Raw genomic sequence first — 19,855 nt, forward strand, 5'->3', positions numbered from 1 at the left:
TAGGATTTGCCTAAAGCAGAGTAACTCAACATTTGTTCTTCTTTTTATGTTGCCCCGTCTTTTTATGTTGCCCCGTCACTAACTTCTCCATTAAACTAACATTCATAATTCATTTTTGGCCTTGAAGGAAGCATTTGATGTAGTCCTATCATCTAAACGCTGAAAGTCCGTAGATATATGTGATCCCAAGTTAGGATTTATATAGTTCCATCAGATACCAGTACGCTATTTGTAGAAATTACATGACAACAGGAAATGAACGCGTTTGAATTCCTTACGAGGCATGAAAGTTGTAGCCCCAGTAATATACGAAGAACGAATCTGAAATTATTAAATGGAACCTAATCATCCCACCAGCCTGGTTTTTCAGAGAACTTTATGAGTAAGACTTCCACCACATGAGCGAATAGGTGGAAGAATTTAAGAACTAAGGAACAGAGATTAAGTTTGGAACAAACAAAACATTATTGTAAACCTAATGCACGAAAGATATAATTCGAGAGTCAGAGGAAATCCGTTAAAGATAAGCAGTTCAGGTATAAGGGAGTGGTTGATTGTGTACTGTTGTGCTATAGATGAATGCTAAGGATGATCAAATAACTAATGAACATGTACTGAACAGAATTGGAGAGAGAAAAAATTTACGATACAACTTGACTGAAAGAAAGACTGGGTTGAGAGGACATATCCTGAGTCCCCAAGGAACGGTCATTGTGGTAATGGAGTGAACTGTAAAAATTGTAGAGGAAAATCAAAACTTGACTGCAGTAAACAGGTTAAAATAGCCTTAAATTGAAGTGGTGACGGAGATAAGATTAAACTTGCGTAACATTGATTAATGTAAGTAGCCGCATCAAACCCGTCTTGGACTGAAAGGCACAACAACAAGTGAAAGATAATGTTTATTGATATTCATATAAAGATATAGGATACAAATTGACTATGCAAACTAAGCATGAAAACTATCTACATTTTGATTATACAAATGGAATGTCTCACCGTCAGCAGAAACAGCACAATAGAAAAATTCACCCAACAGAAGTTCTGAGGTTGCTCAGGGACACTTTTTCAGTATTTGGGCATAAGAGACCTCTCTACAGAGCTGTAATGAAATTATACCGTATTCGGCTTTGAAACTATGATTATCACTGATTTTGTGAAAATACACTCCTGGAAATGGAAAAAAGAACACATTGACACCGGTGTGTCAGACCCACCATACTTGCTCCGGACACTGCGAGAGGGCTGTACAAGCAATGATCACACGCACGGCACAGCGGACACACCAGGAACCGCGGTGTTGGCCGTCGAATGGCGCTAGCTGCGCAGCATTTGTGCACCGCCGCCGTCAGTGTCAGCCAGTTTGCCGTGGCATACGGAGCTCCATCGCAGTCTTTAACACTGGTAGCATGCCGCGACAGCGTGGACGTGAACCGTATGTGCAGTTGACGGACTCTGAGCGAGGGCGTATAGTGGGCATGCGGGAGGCCGGGTGGACGTACCGCCGAATTGCTCAACACGTGGGGCGTGAGGTCTCCACAGTACATCGATGTTGTCGCCAGTGGTCGGCGGAAGGTGCACGTGCCCGTCGACCTGGGACCGGACCGCAGCGACGCACGGACGCACGCCAAGACCGTAGGATCCTACGCAGTGCCGTAGGGGACCGCACCGCCACTTCCCAGCAAATTAGGGACACTGTTGCTCCTGGGGTATCGGCGAGGACCATTCGCAACCGTCTCCATGAAGCTGGGCTACGATCCCGCACACCATTAGGCCGTCTTCCGCTCACGCCCCAACATCGTGCAGCCCGCCTCCAGTGGTGTCGCGACAGGCGTGAATGGAGGGACGAATGGAGACGTGTCGTCTTCAGCGATGAGAGTCGCTTCTGCCTTGGTGCCAATGATGGTCGTATGCGTGTTTGGCGCCGTGCAGGTGAGCGCCACAATCAGGACTGCATACGACCGAGGCACACAGGGCCAACACCCGGCATCATGGTGTGGGGAGCGATCTCCTACACTGGCCGTACACCTCTGGTGATCGCCGAGGGGACACTGAATAGTGCACGGTACATCCAAACCGTCATCGAACCCATCGTTCTACCATTCCTAGGCCGGCAAGGGAACTTGCTGTTCCAACAGGACAATGCACGTCCGCATGTATCCCGTGCCACCCAACGTGCTCTAGAAGGTGTAAGTCAACTACCCTGGCCAGCAAGATCTCCGGATCTGTCCCCCATTGAGCATGTTTGGGACTGTATGAAGCGTCGTCTCACGCGGTCTGCACGTCCAGCACGAACGCTGGTCCAACTGAGGCGCCAGGTGGAAATGGCATGGCAAGCAGTTCCACAGGACTACATCCAGCATCTCTACGATCGTCTCCATGGGAGAATAGCAGCCTGCATTGCTGCGAAAGGTGGATATACACTGTACTAGTGCCGACATTGTGCATGCTCTGTTACCTGTGTCTATGTGCCTGTGGTTCTGTCAGTGTGATCATGTGATGTATCTGAGCCCAGGAATGTGTCAATAAAGTTTCCCCTTCCAGGGACAATGAATTCACGGTGTTCTTATTTCAATTTCCAGGAGTGTACTTTCATAACAATGGAAAAGTCTATAATACGCAGTCATCAAGACGTAGTAACACAAAAGAATAAGATTGTTCCTGGGAGCCTGTAAGCAGATGCAAAACTACTACGATGTGGCTAAAGGGGGAGAAATCAAATGAAATGAAATACGCCACCGGAGACCATAGGCTCCCTATGCAAAAATCGACAGGAACAATTGCTGAACATCCTCCGACATTTTGTTGGTGGAGTTTTAGTTCAACACTACATAATCGAAGCTGTACGAGTATATTCAGCGAGGCGAAGAACTGTCACCCCTCTACGCATGCCAGTGCAGCAGCTCTGTTCTGTCTCTGTCAACTATGTCCCACTGCCACTGTGTCCCTCTCTTTCTCTCACACTGCCACTGTGTTCGTCGCACTTCCTATACCGCAACCACTGTCAAGTATTTATTTTTTCTCTATTTATTACTTTTTCGTCTCTTTCCTACTGCTACTGTCTCCTTCTCTCTCAGCATTAACAGTCGCGAATATCTTCGCGTGCTAAAATTTTTGGGATAAATTTTAAAGGTGCTGCGGGCGGCAGAAAGAGCCAGTCAGAATTTTTAAAAAGGAGCATATTCGCCTTTCTTATGTTCCGATAGGAGTCTTTTTCTACTGTTTACCTTCTTTGCTCTGCCATAGCAGAGCATGTCACTCATGTAAACCGAACTTTATGGGTCAGTAAAATTACGACAGTTTACTTGTTTCAAATTTTACACCTCAAACAATATTTTACATGCATAAAAGTTTTGCATGTGCTTCCGTACAAGTTCCCAGAACTCTTCTGATGACAACGGAGACACTATACAGCTTATTTCTCCGTGCTGCTTCACATTATAAACTACGTTTTCGCCTCACACCGGATTTTTCACGCGTATTTTATGTGTGCAATTACGATAAATTTGAACCTCTGTATCTCGGAATCGGATGAAGGTATCAAGGAAATTTGAAGGTCGTTCGAGATCTGGATCTTTGGAATACGTGCTAAAAATTTCAACCATTCGCTGTGCATAGCCATCTTGAAATCCGCAGCTCGAGTTTGCTACGAAAGAGTGTTAAAGAAATCCTCTGGCTGGTTTTCTAAGGAATCGACCAAGAACTAACGGTGCCTCAGTAAGCCATTTAGGGGCCACCATAGACCACATCAAATGCAAAAAGGATGGACCGATTTGCTCCATCTACTGAAGCATAAAGAAGTGTGTAATATTTATAATCTGACCATGTATTGTAGGATGGTGACGCTACGACGATCCTTCTGCTGTGTATACATATGGTCCCTAGCCGAAGTCTATCCAAAACACTTGACCCTACCTTTCTATCGCCAACAGAAACCGTGTTATGAGGCCCGGAAAGATCCCGTTTTTATGCGCGGTGTTTTGGAACATATCCATGCTGTCGCCTGCGTATTAATTGTCGTACAGTAACGTGTTCGTAGTTCATTCACACCACATGGCGTCCAGAATATCAGTTCTATTTTGTCATGTGCTATTGGTAGCAGTCACTATATGAAGTAGACATACATCACTGCAGCGTGTTAGGTCTCAATGAGAGTCAGTGTAAGCTACTGGACAAGCTTGCAGGTCGAGAACCCCACGCTGAGCACTCATCGTAAAGTGGATCAGTAGGAAACGTGTATAGTTTATCCACTGGCAGTTAGTGCAGTATTGCCGGAGACGTTACATTTTGTCAGTTGGACCATCAACAGGTCTTCTGCGATTGTTCCACAGCTTACAGCATCAATGTGCTTTTTTTATTAGATAAAAGCTTACGCCAACTGGTGTGACACTTTGACCCGGCCACCAGCTACCCTTCTGCAAACGTAATGGTCAACATGGCACACTCTAGTCGTTCTCAAAAACAATTACGCAGCACAACTGATTGCGTCTACGTTTAAGATTCTGCAACGTTCGCGGTAAGGAGCCTGGTAGACTTCCCTTAACAAGAAAACTCCTCGGCTGTGTAAATTTTTTTATGGCCCACCATTTGTCAAACCACTTAATTACTATTCCGTAAAGAGACTCTCAAATGACGACGCACTTCACAACGATGTATTACGAAATTGTACTCCCCAACCATCGTTTAGTGTCTGGCGGACAGGGCTTAGTGAACCAAAATTATTTTTCATGTACATGTTAAACAGCAAGATCGAGTACTGATATACCTTTGTGTAAAGCCCTGATCTCTCCACATTACAATCACGATACTTACTCGGATTGTATTTGAGACGAAGCACTGTGTCGGATAACTCGGCTGGGAACGCGCTGTCTAGAAACTGTAAGAGTAGGTCGTTTCATTAGGTCAACCGGTTTACTATAACTGTTCCTACGGGACATGGATGAGCATCTTTGTAAATTGTAATTTGCGCTGTTAGATCTTGTAACCAATATATAGATGTCTCAAAACTTCAGGGAGAAAATTATGCAGACAGTAAAGGATGTTAAATTGAGTACTTTTAGATAAGGAACCAATGATCGGAAATTATATTTTATGGGGGAAGAGATCACGAAACAGCGACGCATGAACGACTGTGTAAACAGCGTTTATTTGATAACAAACAGTTATCTCCAACATGGATGTTGCCCATGGCCTGTTGACGGCGAAGTTTAACACTGTTTACAGTTAATGACTGATTCTCTAAAGCAGAGCAGTATCTGTTATATGAACTTTCTGAGGTACATTTAACGTATGGTAGAACAAGACGTACAAACCACAAAGCCCAACGAATGTACAGCGAAGCTGTAGGAAGCAATGGCGTGTATAGAAACTTACAGCAACTGGAGCGCCCAAGTTAAAAGGAAGCATGTCCATGTTTAGGGAAACGAATAGATTTCGAGGAGATGATGTTGTGCCGAAATTACTACACCTTGTATTATTTAAGAATAAGACCTCTTCCGTCTTAATGGTGTTTTCAGCTGCCGCAATATCCATACAAGAACGGAAGCCCTACTACACGCTCGTATCAAATCACCAATCACTTTTCTGTATCAAATTTTGTGCTGGAAATGTACAAAATAACGTAATACGAGTAGGTCCTTCTTCATTGTCACTCTGTTCCAATACTGAAAGTTAACCAGGTATTCATTCGAGTTGTACTGCCGCTGTTGTTGGAGTCCGTACCACTCATTATGTCGTATCAAAACGAAAGTGCACCATCCGATTTCTATAGTGATCTCCGGCAACAACTAAACAACACGTATCCTCGTCGTTAGATTCTGGTCCCGAATGAAGGCCGTCGCCATCGTTGTATCTAAGTTGAATGTATTTCTCCTGTGGGATTAGAGGAAGACGATAGCTTGAGAAGCTTCGGTAAAACTGGAAAGGAATTTCTTGTGTTTTTCGAAGATGTAGCGACGGATAATGTTGTGAAGGCTGCACAGTATTTCAAAGAGACAACTGCTCGTCATCTTCAGATGCTTACTGACGTGCTGCTGCCTTAATTCACCTATGTGTGCACAGACTCCCTAGAAAAGCGCAGGCACTAGGGGGTGGGGCTATAACTGTGCCGTAGACGAATCAAAGGCGACGTCGACGTCGAGAGCCCCCAGCCGGAGAAACGGACCACGGTCTTTGCGTGCCCGATGCAGCATGCGGCTCAGCGCCCTCAGAGAGAGGTTAAGAGTCCTGATTTCGATTCCCCATCTGTGTCAAGTTGCTTGATTCGTTGGTCTGCGGTCGACAATGTTTCTTCCGCTGCTTTGCTAAGTTGAAATACTGTGACTGTTAATCAAGTTGTAAGTTACACGTATTGGGACTGCTTGTGCTGAGTGCCACTGACAAGGGATTTGAAGTTGATTACGTATTTCTAGATTTTCAAAAGGGGTTTCACACTGCAACTCCCAAGCTACTTGTCGTGAAATTGCGTGCTTATGGAATACCGTCTCAGTTGTGTGACTGGATTTGTGATTTCCTGTCAGAGAGGTCACAGTTCGTAGTAATTGACGGAAAGTCATCGAGTAAAACAGAAGTGATTTCTGGCTTTCCAAAAGGTAGTGTTATAGGCCCTCTACTGTTCCTTATCTGTATAAACGACTTAGGAGACAATCGGACCAGCCGTCTTCGGTTGTTTGCAGATGACACTGTCGTTTGTCGACTAGTAAAGTCATGACAAGATCAAAACAAATTGTAAAACGATTTAGATAAGATATCTGTATGGTCCAAGAATGGGCAAATATTCCTAAATAATGAAAATTGTGAGGTCATCCTCGTGAGTGCTAAAAGGAGTCTATTAAATTTCGGAACACGATAAATCAGTCGAATTTAAAGGCCATTAATTCAAGTAAACACCTAGCAATTACAGTTACGAACAATTTAAATTTGAAAGAACACACAGAAAATGTTGTGGAGAAGGCATTTTATTAGCAGAACGCTTATAAGGTGCAACCGATCTGCTAAAGAGACTGCCTTCTCTAGGCTTGTCCGTTCTCTTCTGCAGTAGCGCTGCGCTGTGTGGGATCCTTACGAGATAGGATTAACGGGGTATATCGAAAAAGTTCAAAGAAGAGTAGCATGTTTTATACTATTCGGAAATAGGTGAGAGAGTGTCACGGACATGCTACAAGATTTGGAGTGGGAAAAATTAAAACAAAGGCGTTTTTCGTTGCGGTGGAATCTTCTCACTAAATTTGATCACCAACTTTCTCCTCTGAATGCCAAAGTATTTTTTTTTGACGCCGGGCTACATAGGGAGAAACGTTCATCATAATAGAATAAGGGAAATCGTAGCTCACACGGGAATATATAGGTGTTCGTTCTATCGGCGCGCTGTTCGAGATTGGAGCAATAGAGAATTATTGTGGACGTAGTTCGATGAACTCTCTGCCAAGTATTTAAGTGTGATTGAAGTACTTAAGTGTGATTTGCAGAGTATTCATGTAGAGAGATAGATGTTTCTTTAATGAAAAGGAACTGACTTGTAGGGCCATAGCGACTACCTGAGCTACAGTGAGTAACGGGAATATTTGAAACAGTGCGTCAGAATGTTATGCACTGTCGTAATGCTTGCATTCAAACCGACAGTCATCTCTCTGAACAGCTGCTATGAGCTAAAGCCGGTTTTGTTAAATTTGTGGTAAGTTCTACGGCACCACACTGATGAGGTCATCGCTGCCTAAGCTTACACACTCTTAATCTAACATTAACTGACGCTAAGTAGAACACAGGCACCCATGCCCGAGGGAGGACTCGAACCTCCGGCGGGGAGGTGGAGGGAGCTGCGCGAATCGTAACTAGGGGCCCCAGACCGCGCGGCTATCCCGTGCGGCCCTGGCTTTGTTAGATGTTAGCTGTAGATGTAGCCTCCTGGCACATTAAAACTGTGTGCTGGGCCGAGAATCGAACTCGGGACCTTTACCTTCCGCGGGCAAGTGCTCTACCGACTGAGCTGCCCAAGCACGACTAACGGCGCATCCTCACAGCATTACTTCCATCAGTACCTCGTCTCCTACCTTCCGAACTTCACAGATGCTGTCCCGCGCACGTTACAAGACTAGAAAGAATATCGCGGAGACGTGGCTTAGCCACAGCCTGAGGGATGAGATTTTCACTCTGCAGCGGAGCGTGCTCTGATACCTGCATCTTCATCTAATCTACGTGAATACTCTTCAAATCACATTTAAGTGTATGGCAGAGGGTTCACCGAACCAAGTTCACAATTCTCCATTATTCCAAGCTCGCATAGCGCGCGGAAAGAACGAACACCTATATCTTTCCGTACGAGTTCTGATTTCCCTTATTTTATTATGACTATTGTTTATCCTATGTAGGTCCGCGTCAAAAAAATATTTTCGCATTTGGAGGAGAAATTTGGCGATTGAAATTTCGTGAGAAGATTGCTCCGTAACGAAAACCGCCTTCGTTTGTAATGGTGTCTATCCAAAATCCTGTATCATTTCAGTGACACTCTCTCCCCTATTTTATCATAATACAAAACATGCTGCCCTTCTTTCAACTTTTTCGATGTACTCCATCAATCCACTCTGGTAAGTATCCCACACCGCGTGTCAGTATTCTAAGAGAGGCCGGAGAAGCGTAGTGTAGGCAGTCTCCTTAGTAGATCTGTTACATTTTCCAAGTGAGCTGTCAATGAAACGCAGTCTTTATTTAACCTTTGCCACATCATTTTCTACGTTTTCCTTCCAATTTAAGTTGTTCGTAATTGTAATTCCTAGGTATTTAGTTGAATTTACGGCCTTCAGATTTGACTTATTTATCGTGTAACCGAAGTTTAACGGATTCCTTTTAGCGCTCATGTGGATGACCTCACACTTTTTGTTATTTATGGTCAATTGCCAATTTTCACACCATACAGATATCTTTTCTAAATCGTTTTGCAATTAGTTTTTATCTTCTGATAACTTAACTAGTCCATAAATGACAGCGTCTCCTGGAAAAAACGTAAGATGGCTGCTCAGATTGTCTCCCAAATCGTTTATATAGATAAGGAACAGCTAAGGGCCTACAAAACTATCTTGGAGAATGCTAGAAATCACTTCGGTTTTATTCGATGACTTTCCGTCAATTACTACGAAGTGTGACGTCTCTGACAGGAAATCACGAATCCAGTCACATAACTAAGACGATATTCCATAAGCACAGTGTGTGGTACAGTGTCAAATGCCTTCCGGAAATCCAGAAATACGGAATCGATTTGAAATCCCTTGTCAATAGCACTCAACGCTTCATGTGAATAAAGAGCAACTTGGGTTTCACAGGAACGATGTTTTCTAAACCCTTGTTAACTGTGTGTCGATAGACCGTTTTCTTCGAGGTAATTCATAATGTTGGAACGCAATATATGTATGGAGTGATCAAAAAGTCAGTATAAATTTGAAAACTTAATAAACCACGGAATAACGTGGCTAGTGAGGTAAAAATTGACACACATGCTTGGAATGATATGGACTTTTATTAGAACCAAAACAAAAAAATATTGCTAGAGGTGTGAAAGATCTCTTGCGCGCGTCGTTTGGTGATGGTCGTGTGCTCAGCAGCCACTTTCGTCATGCTTGGCCTTCCAGGTCCCGAGACCTCAGTCCGTGCGATTATTGGCTTTGGGGTTACCTGAAGTCGCAAGTTTATCGTGATCGACCGACATCTCTAGGGATGCTGAAAGACAACATCGGACGCCAATGCCTCACCATAACTCCGGACATGCTTTACAGTGCTTTTCACGACATTATTACTCGACTACAGCTATTGTCGAGGAATGATGGTGGAAATATTGAGCATTTCCTGTAAAGAACATCATCTTTGTTTTGTCTTACTTTGTTGTCCTAATTATTGCTATTCTGATCAGATGAAGCGCCATCTGTCGGACATTTTTTGAACGTTTGCATTTTATTTTTTGGTTCTAATAAAACCCCATGTCATTCCAAGCATCTGTGTCAATTTGTACCTCTCTATCTATATTATTCCGTGATGTATTCAGTTTTCAAATGTGTACTGACATTTTGAACACCCAGTACGTTTGGTGAATATTGGTGTGACCTGTGTGATACTTCCTGGCAGGTAACAACTGTGTGCCGGGTCGAGACTCGAACTCGGGGCTTTTGCCTTTCGCGTCTGGGCCGGGCACACACTTTTAACCTGCTAGGAAGTTTCATACCAGCGCATACTCTGCTGCAGAGTGAAAATTTCATTCCCTAATGGTGTGTGTCACAGCGCTTGTGTCAGCAGTGTGAGTAGCGTGTTTGCTGACTGCTGGACTTGGCGTTTTGCAGATGTGCCGGTGGCGATCTCGGCGGAGCCGGTGGTGTCCGACCAGGGCCGCAACTGGCTGACGCTGACGTGGCCCAAGTGCGAGGCGCGCGGTGGCGTCCCCGTGCTGGCCTACCGCGTGGAGGCGTGGCAGCTGGGAGGCGACGCCGCTGGCTGGACAGAGGTGAGTGCTGGCGGGCCCAGCCTGGTCTCAGCTGCCGGCGTTCGCTGCCGCACGAGGTGTTTGGACAAACAGGACCGGGACTTAAGATACGAGGGACTTTCCGAAAGTAAGTCTAGTCATTCCTTTCCGCAAGGAAACTTTATCGCCAAAAGAAATGCACCGTGGCATCATGAACTACACACCTTGCACTATTTTTCGACATAGTTGCCACTCACATTGACGCATTTGTCTTGGTGTGCAATCAGTTCAAAAAGACTAGTCTGGTAAAACTAGTTGCCCTGCGGTGCAGGGAATTGCGGCACAGCCCGCTCCGCTCCTTCACTGGTTTGGAAGTGACGTCCCGAGAGTGAAGGGACGCCCACTTTGACCTTCAGCCTCCACAGTCCGTCTTCCTTCTGTGAACACGCAACATCAGCGACCAATCGCTCGACGAGGGACGACCTCTTCACCATATACGGTCTGCAGGCGTTCGCGGATGACGGACACAATAGTCCCACGTGCCCATTCATACCGGATACCAGCACGCACTTGCGTTGGTGACCGCGTTGCCGGCACACGTCAGTGTACCATCGTGAATTGTATTCGAATAACCTCGGGCATGCCGCTCTGCTACTGTTATCTCGTCTTTGCCGCTCTGCTTTTGCGTCGTTCCTCCTCCGCAGGCGCCCCTTCCGTCATTGAATAAGCAAAGGGTGTATACTCATATGGCATTTGTTTGCATCACCTGGAGTAGCAGCTTGTTTTCAAATGGCTCTGAGCACTATGGGACTTAACATCTATGGTCATCAGTCCCCTAGAACTTAGAACTACTTAAACCTAACTAACCTAAGGACATCACACAACGCCCAGTCATCACGAGGCAGAGAAAATCCCTGACCCCGCCGGGAATCGAACCCGGGAACCCGGATGTGGGAAGCGAGAACGCTACCGCACGACCACGGGCTGCGGACTAGCAGCTTGTCTTTCAAAAAGAAAAAAAAATGGAGACAAAAACTTCTTTCAGAATGTCCCTTGTCACAAAGAACACTTAAACAAGACAGATACCAATGTACAGAGGTTTAGTAAAGATCTTAGAGGTGTAAGATCATGCAGAGAAAATATCTTTCGAAAAAAAATCCAAGTAATATTTTAAACAAAAACTGAACATATAATACGACGAAATTCTACTCAGGTCATGGATAACCAGAGCAAATGACAGCCTTAAAGTTTAAAATAAGTAGAGATCGACTTTCCTCAAAGATAGATCGATAATTTGACAGATGCAATTTTACCTTATAAACGTGACAAAGCAAAATGACGTCACACTTCATAAATAACCGTAAGAGCCATGTAAATGTAAGCAAATATTATCCATATAACCAACATATATAAAGGTCGTCCATCTAATAAAGAACTCAGCTTTTGAAACACCCGACATCTCCGTTCTAGTAAGTTGGCGGATCTGGACGTTGCTCTGTTGTCATCCGGTTTCTTTGTACTTAATAATGGAGCGCTGTTCTACGGAACAGTATGCTGTCATAGTGGCAACTTATTATTAATGTGGTAAATTCTTTGCAGACACTGTTCACGAACTCCGTGGAATCTTTGATCAAAATAATGCACCAAATAAGTCAACTGCGAGAAGACTGATTACTAAGTTCGAGAAAACAGGTTCGGGTTTGGACATTCAAACCTCGGGACGTTGCCGTATCAGTCGTTCAACTGAAAACGTCGTCACAGTGAGCGATTATGTTGTTGTAAGTCTGGTTAAATCTATTCGCCGACTTTCTAAGCAACGAGCGTAGTACAAATTTGAAAGTAGTTCTGCTTCTCTGGGAGTATAAAATCCAACTGACACAGCAACTGAAGCCAAACGATCACTAATCATCATCATCATCAGTTTTCTGCTATTTTAGCAGGTCCTTTGCCTCTCCATTTTCTGCGATCCGTTGCTTCCATCTGCAGGCTGCTGTATGTTGTACTGTCCACCACGTCATCCAGTATCTGAACTCTCTTTCTTCTTCGCTTCCTTTCCCCTTCCACATAACCTTCTAAAGCTGTTTTTATTACTCCGTCATTATTTCTTAATATAGGCCCAATATGCCCAATCCCATTTCTTTTTCTTCTTTCTATTACATCCAATAACTGTCTTTTCTCTCCAGCTCTTCTCAGTACCTCTTCATTTTTTACTCTTTCTATCCGACTTATTCTTTCCATTCTCCGCCATGTTCACATCTCAAAAGCCTCCGAGCTTTCTCTGTCTTTCTCCCTCCATGTTTCAGCGCCATAGAGAAAAAAACTCCATAGAAAACATTTTATAAGTCTTTTCCTGAGTTCTCTGCTGCAGACTGCTGCAGAAAATTCTCCTTTTCTTATAAAATGCCTCTTTTGCCATTGCTATCCTTGTTTCAATTTCTGTGCTGCACTTCCAGTCGCTGTCTATCCTGCTTCCAAGATATTTAAAATTTTACACCTGTTCCAATAAGTCCCCATTCAGCATAATTTTTATTTCTATATTTCCTCCTAGCGCCGATACTTTTTTCTTTGTGTTAATTTTCATTCCATTATTCAAAGGTGTCCACTAATTCCTGTAATTCTTTTTCCCCTGTGGTTAGAAGGACCATGTCACCAGCAAACCTCAAACACTCTACTCTTCTTCCTGCAATTTCTACGCCTTTGTCATCTAATGAGCATTGGTCAATCGTATTTTCCAAGTAGAGGTTGAAAAGAGTAGGCGATAGACAGCACCCTTGTCTTACTCCTTTCCCTAGTCCGATCCAGTCTTTACTTTCTCCTCTCACTTTAACTGAGGCTTTTTGATTCACATATAGTGAGTTTACAAGTCTTCTGTTTTTCAGTCCACTCTCTTTTCCCTCATTACAGTCTCGCCAGCTTCTCCCAAGCAACATCGTCAAATCCCTTTTCCAGATCGACAAAGCACATACAGAGGTCTCTTCCCTTTTCAATAAACCTTTCTGCCAAGATTCGTCGGAACACCATTGCATCTCTGGTGCCCGTATTCCGTCAGAAGCCGAACTGCTCCTCGCCGAGATTCTCCTCCATTACTTTTTCAAGTCTTTTATTCCTATCACCACTTTGGGTGCATGTGGAATGAGGCTGATTGTCCTGTGCTCGATGAATTTCTTGGTTCCTTGTTTTTTTCGGTAATGGAATCGTTACTGTTGTCAGAAAGTCCTCTGGCCGTTCACCACTGTCATATATTTTGTTACATAACCTCAATATTTCTCTTATTCCATCTTGGTCCAAGCAATTTAATATTTCTCCCGGTATCGTATGTTTACCTACTACTTTGCCATTTTTTATTGCAGCTATGGCAGAGTTTCTGGTTTGCGATCTGTCTCATGTAGCTCTTTTAGATATTCTTCCCATCTCTGGAGGACAACGTGACAGTCTTTGTACATTACCTGTTCGTTGTTACTGAAAATTTCCATAGTAGCACATCCTGCTCTGTTTCGATCCCATGTCATAGTCTTTCCTCTGTTGTATAGTAAGTCGTATCTTCCCTTCCTGTCCAGCTCTTCAGTTGCATCACATTCCTCTTTTATACATTTTTTCCTAGCCTGCTCTGTTTCTCTTCGCAGTTCGTTATTTAAACTTCGGTACATCTTTCTTGCATCTTCAGTGTTCTTGTTTCTAAATTTTCCTCTCTCCTCCATCTTGGAAATCATTTCTTGTGTGACCCATGGTTGTTTTGCCCTTTTCCCTTTTACATATCCTATATTTTGCTGTCCTACTTTAATGACTCCTTCTTTCAGCATATTCCAGTACTCGTTGGCATTATCAGGTGGTTCTTTGTCTCGTAATGTTTTTAGAAACTCCCGAGACAGCATTTATGTAATTTGTTCTATGTTGGATCTTATCTTCTCTAAATCCCACTTCTTCACCATGGTCGCCTTCTACAGTTTTTTCATTCTTATTTCTATTTCTGCCACAAGTAAGTTGTGGTCACTATTAATATCTGCACCCGGCAATGTGTGCACCTTCTTGATTCCTTTCCTGTATCTTTCTTCTACCAGTATAAAATCGATATTGTTTCTGTATTTATCCCCTGGTGATTTCCAAGTGTAGAGCGTCCTCTTGTGGTTCTTGAACCATGTGTTTGCCACTGACAGCTGCATTTCCCTGCAGAAGTCAATTAGCCATTCACCGCTATCATTTCTCTTCCACATCCATGACTGCGTACTATGTTTCCCTCTTTCCCTTTTCCCACAATGGCGTTCCAATCTCCCATTACTATTTTGCAGCATTTTTTATTTTCGTCTATCATTCTCTCTATTACATTGTACGTTTCTTCTAAAATTTGGTGATCATGTTCTGAAGTTGGCATATACACGTGGACAATCAGTAAGTCTGTTTGTGCTCCTTTCAGCCTTACACCAATAACCCGGTCAGTTGCGTAGTCCACATATTTCACACATTTAGCCAACTCGTTTGTCTTAATCACTCCTACTCCATTCATTCCTTTTACTTCTCTTCATGAGTAGTGCAATACACATTCATCTGACTGTAACTCTCCACATCCATTCCATCATACCTCAGCAACTCCTACGAGGTCCATATGATTCTTTTCCATCTCTCTTTTAAAGTTTTCTAGTTTTCCTGCTTGTAGCAGATTTCTAACATTCCAGGTACCAATTCTCGTTTTGATTTTTTGCCTCCTTTCAAGTCGTCCCTCCCAGGGATCCGAATGGGGAACTATATCACCTGCGGATACTGATTTAACATGAGAGGAAGCCATTTTTATGCATAAAATGGATACTTCATTACGCAGGGAAGATAATCTGCGGTGGTATTCCGTTGCCTTCTGCAGTTCTGGAGGCCGCCCCTAACATGGGATACAGACACGTTTTGCAGCCGCCTGCTCCGGGTCAGACGCTTCATGAGAAGGACAGGGTCGAAAATGAAAGACCCCTAGGCCTCGAAAGCTAATAGCGTCAGGGTCGGAAAAGAACAAGAGTTGGCCGAGGATGGCCAGACACGAAAGATAAAAGTGAGGAGCCTGGCACGACTGAGCTCGGGACCCCGTGGTCGCCAGCCACGTAATCACTAGGTGTGGCTCCCTGAGGACAAACGATCACTAACAGCATCTGCAATTTGACCATTGCCTACTTGTGGAACAAAGAGTGAAAAACAGTTTCATCAAGTAACTGTAGTTCACAGATGAGGGGTGCTTTTTGTTGAGTGGTTTCGTGAATAAATAAAATTACAGGATCTGGGACGCAGAAAAGCCTCGAGTCATTATGGAGAAGCCATTTTACCTGATGTATGTAAGCCTGCGGATATATTCTTCGTCATTAGCTTTTCAGATATTAACTCACTGTGCAAAATATCATTAACCCCCTTAATAAAAACACACTTCTCGCTTTGGAGAGCGGTGCTTAATGCTGAAGTAACACCGGCGGTCATTTAACACTCCACCGATGACCGTTAAGACGTAGCAGTGAAGTGCTGCCTCTGTGTCATTCGGTCGTATGGAATCGGCGCACTAACAATAAGACAGGCAACGCGGAGCCGTGACGGAATAGAATGAAAGGTGCTGTCCTGCTCCTGTGTGCCTGTGGCTGCTCCGTGGGCCAAGTTGCCCGACCTACCGAAGACTAGTGTAACGCCTTGTCGGTTGCGATCGTTTCCAAACCCGACAGGAATTACTGGTGTCAGCGAATAAAGGTCTCAATCAGTTTGCGAGCGAACACTCCGAAGGCAACTCCGTTCAGCGGGCTGACAGAGACGGCTGCCTCGCGACAGGCCTTGCCCAGAGCAGCACGTGTAGTTGAACGTCACACAACACAAATACAAAACAACAGCTGGCTGGTGACGTCTAATGTCCACCGACGACTCTGGCTCTTTTCAAATGATGCAAGTCATCCGGTGCACCGACGGCCCAATGAAGATTTTCTCCCGCGTTTTGTGAAGTTCGTAGTTCGGGCGGGTTGTGATGTTTTGGGTGCGTTTCTCGTGCGATGATGTAGACCCAGTCATTCAGGTTACCGTGAATAATGGCCCACGACGTCTATTTCAATGTTCTCTGTGACCAAGTGTTCTGTACAGCCAGTGGCAGCCAGTCAAGGAATATTTTAGGAAATTGGTTTAATAAATTTATTTTAAAGGCCTAGTGGAATCCTTACAAGTTTTCTCCGAGAGTAATTCTCGCCGTGTCTATGCGACACAAGTCGCTTGTCTTTAAAAACCGAGGCGGTTCTTTCTAGTTAAAGCTGGTGACAAGAGACGCCATTGATTTTAGCCAATAGCGTGCGCGGCATACCGATCACGTGTGTGGACGCCGGAGCGTCCTGCGGGACAGAACACAGCTGCCTCTGTCTCTTGTAATCCAGACCTCGAGCAGAACAACCGTCTTTTTGGAAGGCAGAGCCTCTGTCTCTGCTTTTCACGACCGGCCACCAACGTAAGTCAACATGAACCACTTCCCCTTCCGTTACCCATTTCATTTAGTTGTTCGACCTCCAAGAGTGGCCTAAACCTGATGACTTCCGACCCTAGGCGCGCCTTTTGTACTCCGTATATCGAAATACATCCTCTTTTTTGTACTTAATTGCCTGTTTTGTCATTTACGTGTAGCCCTGGGTGCCTACTATCAAATCCTGACCGCTCGACCTACTGCCATTTTAAACATTAACACTGGTGTCAGAAGTTCCTCCCCACGTCCCCAAACCACGTACTCTTTTACAGTTCCCTTCTCTTCTGCTTCGTGACTTGTATGCTGTCGACACTCCTGTAGTTCGTGTTGACTGTGGTGCTCTCATACCAATACTCTGGCACCCTATCCCACTTCGGTTAGCCCATTAAATCACACGACGTTAATCCCATAGAAAACCTCTGGGAACGTTTGCGACAGCGGTCAGAAAGTAGCAATAGGCAGCCTCGCAATTTTATAACTCCGTGAAATGGAATCACCATTGAGTGCCTTAACCTGGGTGTAATGTACGTCGAGAAACCTGTGGCATCTGTTCCTCGCCGAAGTGACGCCATGAGGCCAGAGACGCTGTTACACGGTGCTGCTCTGACGTCTCCTGCCTGAGACTAGCTTTCTGTCCGACGTGCTTACAAATCAAAAACATAACAAATGAGACTGTTCACTTTACTAGCGTATTTTTGCGCAACTAATTACCACTCTCAAACCGTGTCCTCATGGTGAGACAAGTTTTGTAAAAAATCGACTAATTTCAGGGGAGCGAAAGGTCAGTTTACTGAAGACGTGCTCCCACGACCCAGCGGTAGACAAAGGCAGTGGACAGGCTCACGATAAACGACCAGCAGAGGGAAGGAATGAATTCAGGCGCGTATAGATTGAAGTATGGGGGTTGCTCAGAAAGTACTGTAACGAATTTTTTTTCGCAGCCGAAAACAGGACTACGAATGCGGAAAGTTACGTGTGGGTTATTTGAACTCTCCTGAGTGAGCGCGCCAAGTTTCCGCGTAGCTGTAGGACAGTTTCAAAATGGCGTCTGTAGGTGATGTACGTTACAAGTGATGTGCCGTCATTGAATTTGTCACTGCAGAGAAAGAAACTGTGGGGAATATTCACAAACGCTTGTGCAAAATCTATGGAGCATCTGCTGCCGACAGAAGTACAGTTAGTCGCTGGGCACGGGAGTGAGGTCTTCAGAAGGCGGTACGGCGAAGCTCCACGATTTGCAGCGGTCGAGGAGACCATCCACGGTTGTCACACCAGACCTAGGCCCCTCGGACTCACACTTGATTGGGCCCTTGAAGGATGTCATTCGTGGAAGACATTTTGAGAACGATGAGGAGGTGATTCACATAGAGAAGCACTGGCTTCGCCAACAGAACAAGAATTGGTACCGACAGGCAGACACGCCCTTGTTTCGCGCTGGAGGAAGGCCAAAGGACGGCATGGGTATTACGTGGAAACACAGGGTGTGTAGATAAAACATCATTTTCTCGTGTGTATAATTCTCATTATGTCCAATAAAGAATTGTTGAAGGAAAAAATTGCAGTGCATTACTTTCTGGACAACCCTCGTATATCCTTCTTAGAAAGCGACCATCGGTAATGGAAAGTAATCGAGGAGTGAGCAAATTTTGTAACACCAGTCTAGTCCTTTTTTTGTGTCACATCTCGCTTGCACATACTTTCCGACAGAGAGGAGCGAAATGTCTGTAGGAAACCGATTTTCCATTGCCGCTCAATCCACAGATTTTGTTGAAACCTGACACAGCGTAAGGATACAGTTTCAAGGAAATTTCGAAATCACTAGGTTTGGACACCCTAACCCCCCCCCCCCCCCCCCCCCCCCCCCTCCGCCATGAACCATGGAACTAGCCGTTGGTGGGGAGGCTTGCGTGCCTCAACGATACAGATAGCCGTACCGTAGGTACAACCACAACGGAGGGGTATCTGTTGAGAGACCAGACAAACGTGTGGTTCCTGAAGAGGGGCAGCAGCCTTTTCAGTAGTTGCAAGGGCAACAGTCTGGATGATTGACTGATCTGGGCTTGTAACACTAACCAAAACGGCCTTTCTGTGCTGGTACTGCGAACGGCTGAAAGCAAGGGGAAACTACAACCGTAATTTTTACCGAGGGAATGTAGCTTTACTGTATGATTAAATGATGATGTCGTCCTCTTGGGTAAAATATTCCGGAGTTAAAATAGTGCCCCATTCGGATCTCCGGTCGGGGACTACTCAAGAGGACGTCGTTATCAGGAGAAAGAAAACTGGCGTTCTACGGATGGGAGCGTGGAATGTCAGATCCCTTAATCGGGCAGGTAGGTTAGAAAATTTAAAACGGGAAATGGATGGATTAAAGTTAGATATAGTGGGAATTAGCGAAGTTCGGTGGCAGGAGGAACAACACTTTTGGCCACATGAATACAGGCTTATAAATACAAAATCAAATAGGCGTTCTGCAGGAGTAGGTTTAATAATGAATAAAAAAATAGGAGTACGGGTAAGCTAATACAAACGGCATAGTGAAAGCATTATTGTGGCCACGATAGACACGAAGCCCACGCCTACTACAGTAGTACAAGTTTATATGCCAACTAGCTCTGCAGATGACGAAGAAATTCAAGAAATGTATGATGAGATAAAAGAAATTATTCAAGTAGTGAAGGGAGACGAAAATTTAATAGTCATGGGTGACTGGAATTCGAGAGTAGGAAAAGGGAGAGAAGGAAACATAGTAGGTGAATATGGATTGGGGCTAAGTAATGAAAGAGGAAGCCGCCTGGTAGAACTTTGCGCAGAGCATAACTTAATCATAGCTAACACTTGTTTCAAGAACCATGAAAGAAGGTTGTATACATGGAAGAACCGTGGAGATACTAAAAGCTATCAAATAGATTGTATAATGATAAGATAGAGATTTAGGAACCAGGTTTTGAATTGTA

The 19,855-nt window shown here is 44.5% G+C and overlaps 1 protein-coding gene across 2 annotated transcripts in view; it reads left to right on the forward strand.

The window, feature by feature from the left end:
- LOC126266718 (titin homolog) overlaps window positions 1–19,855 on the forward strand; it is a 1,013,152-nt gene that overhangs the window by 220,151 nt on the left and 773,146 nt on the right. For both annotated transcript variants that reach the window (XM_049971188.1, XM_049971189.1), the window contains exon 13: window positions 10,323–10,483. In XM_049971188.1, coding sequence (XP_049827145.1) covers window positions 10,323–10,483 — 161 coding nt within the window. The remainder of the gene's footprint in view (window positions 1–10,322; window positions 10,484–19,855) is intronic.

The sequence above is a fragment of the Schistocerca gregaria genome, chromosome 4 (assembly GCF_023897955.1).
Source record: "Schistocerca gregaria isolate iqSchGreg1 chromosome 4, iqSchGreg1.2, whole genome shotgun sequence".
Classification (NCBI taxonomy): domain Eukaryota; kingdom Metazoa; phylum Arthropoda; class Insecta; order Orthoptera; family Acrididae; genus Schistocerca; species Schistocerca gregaria.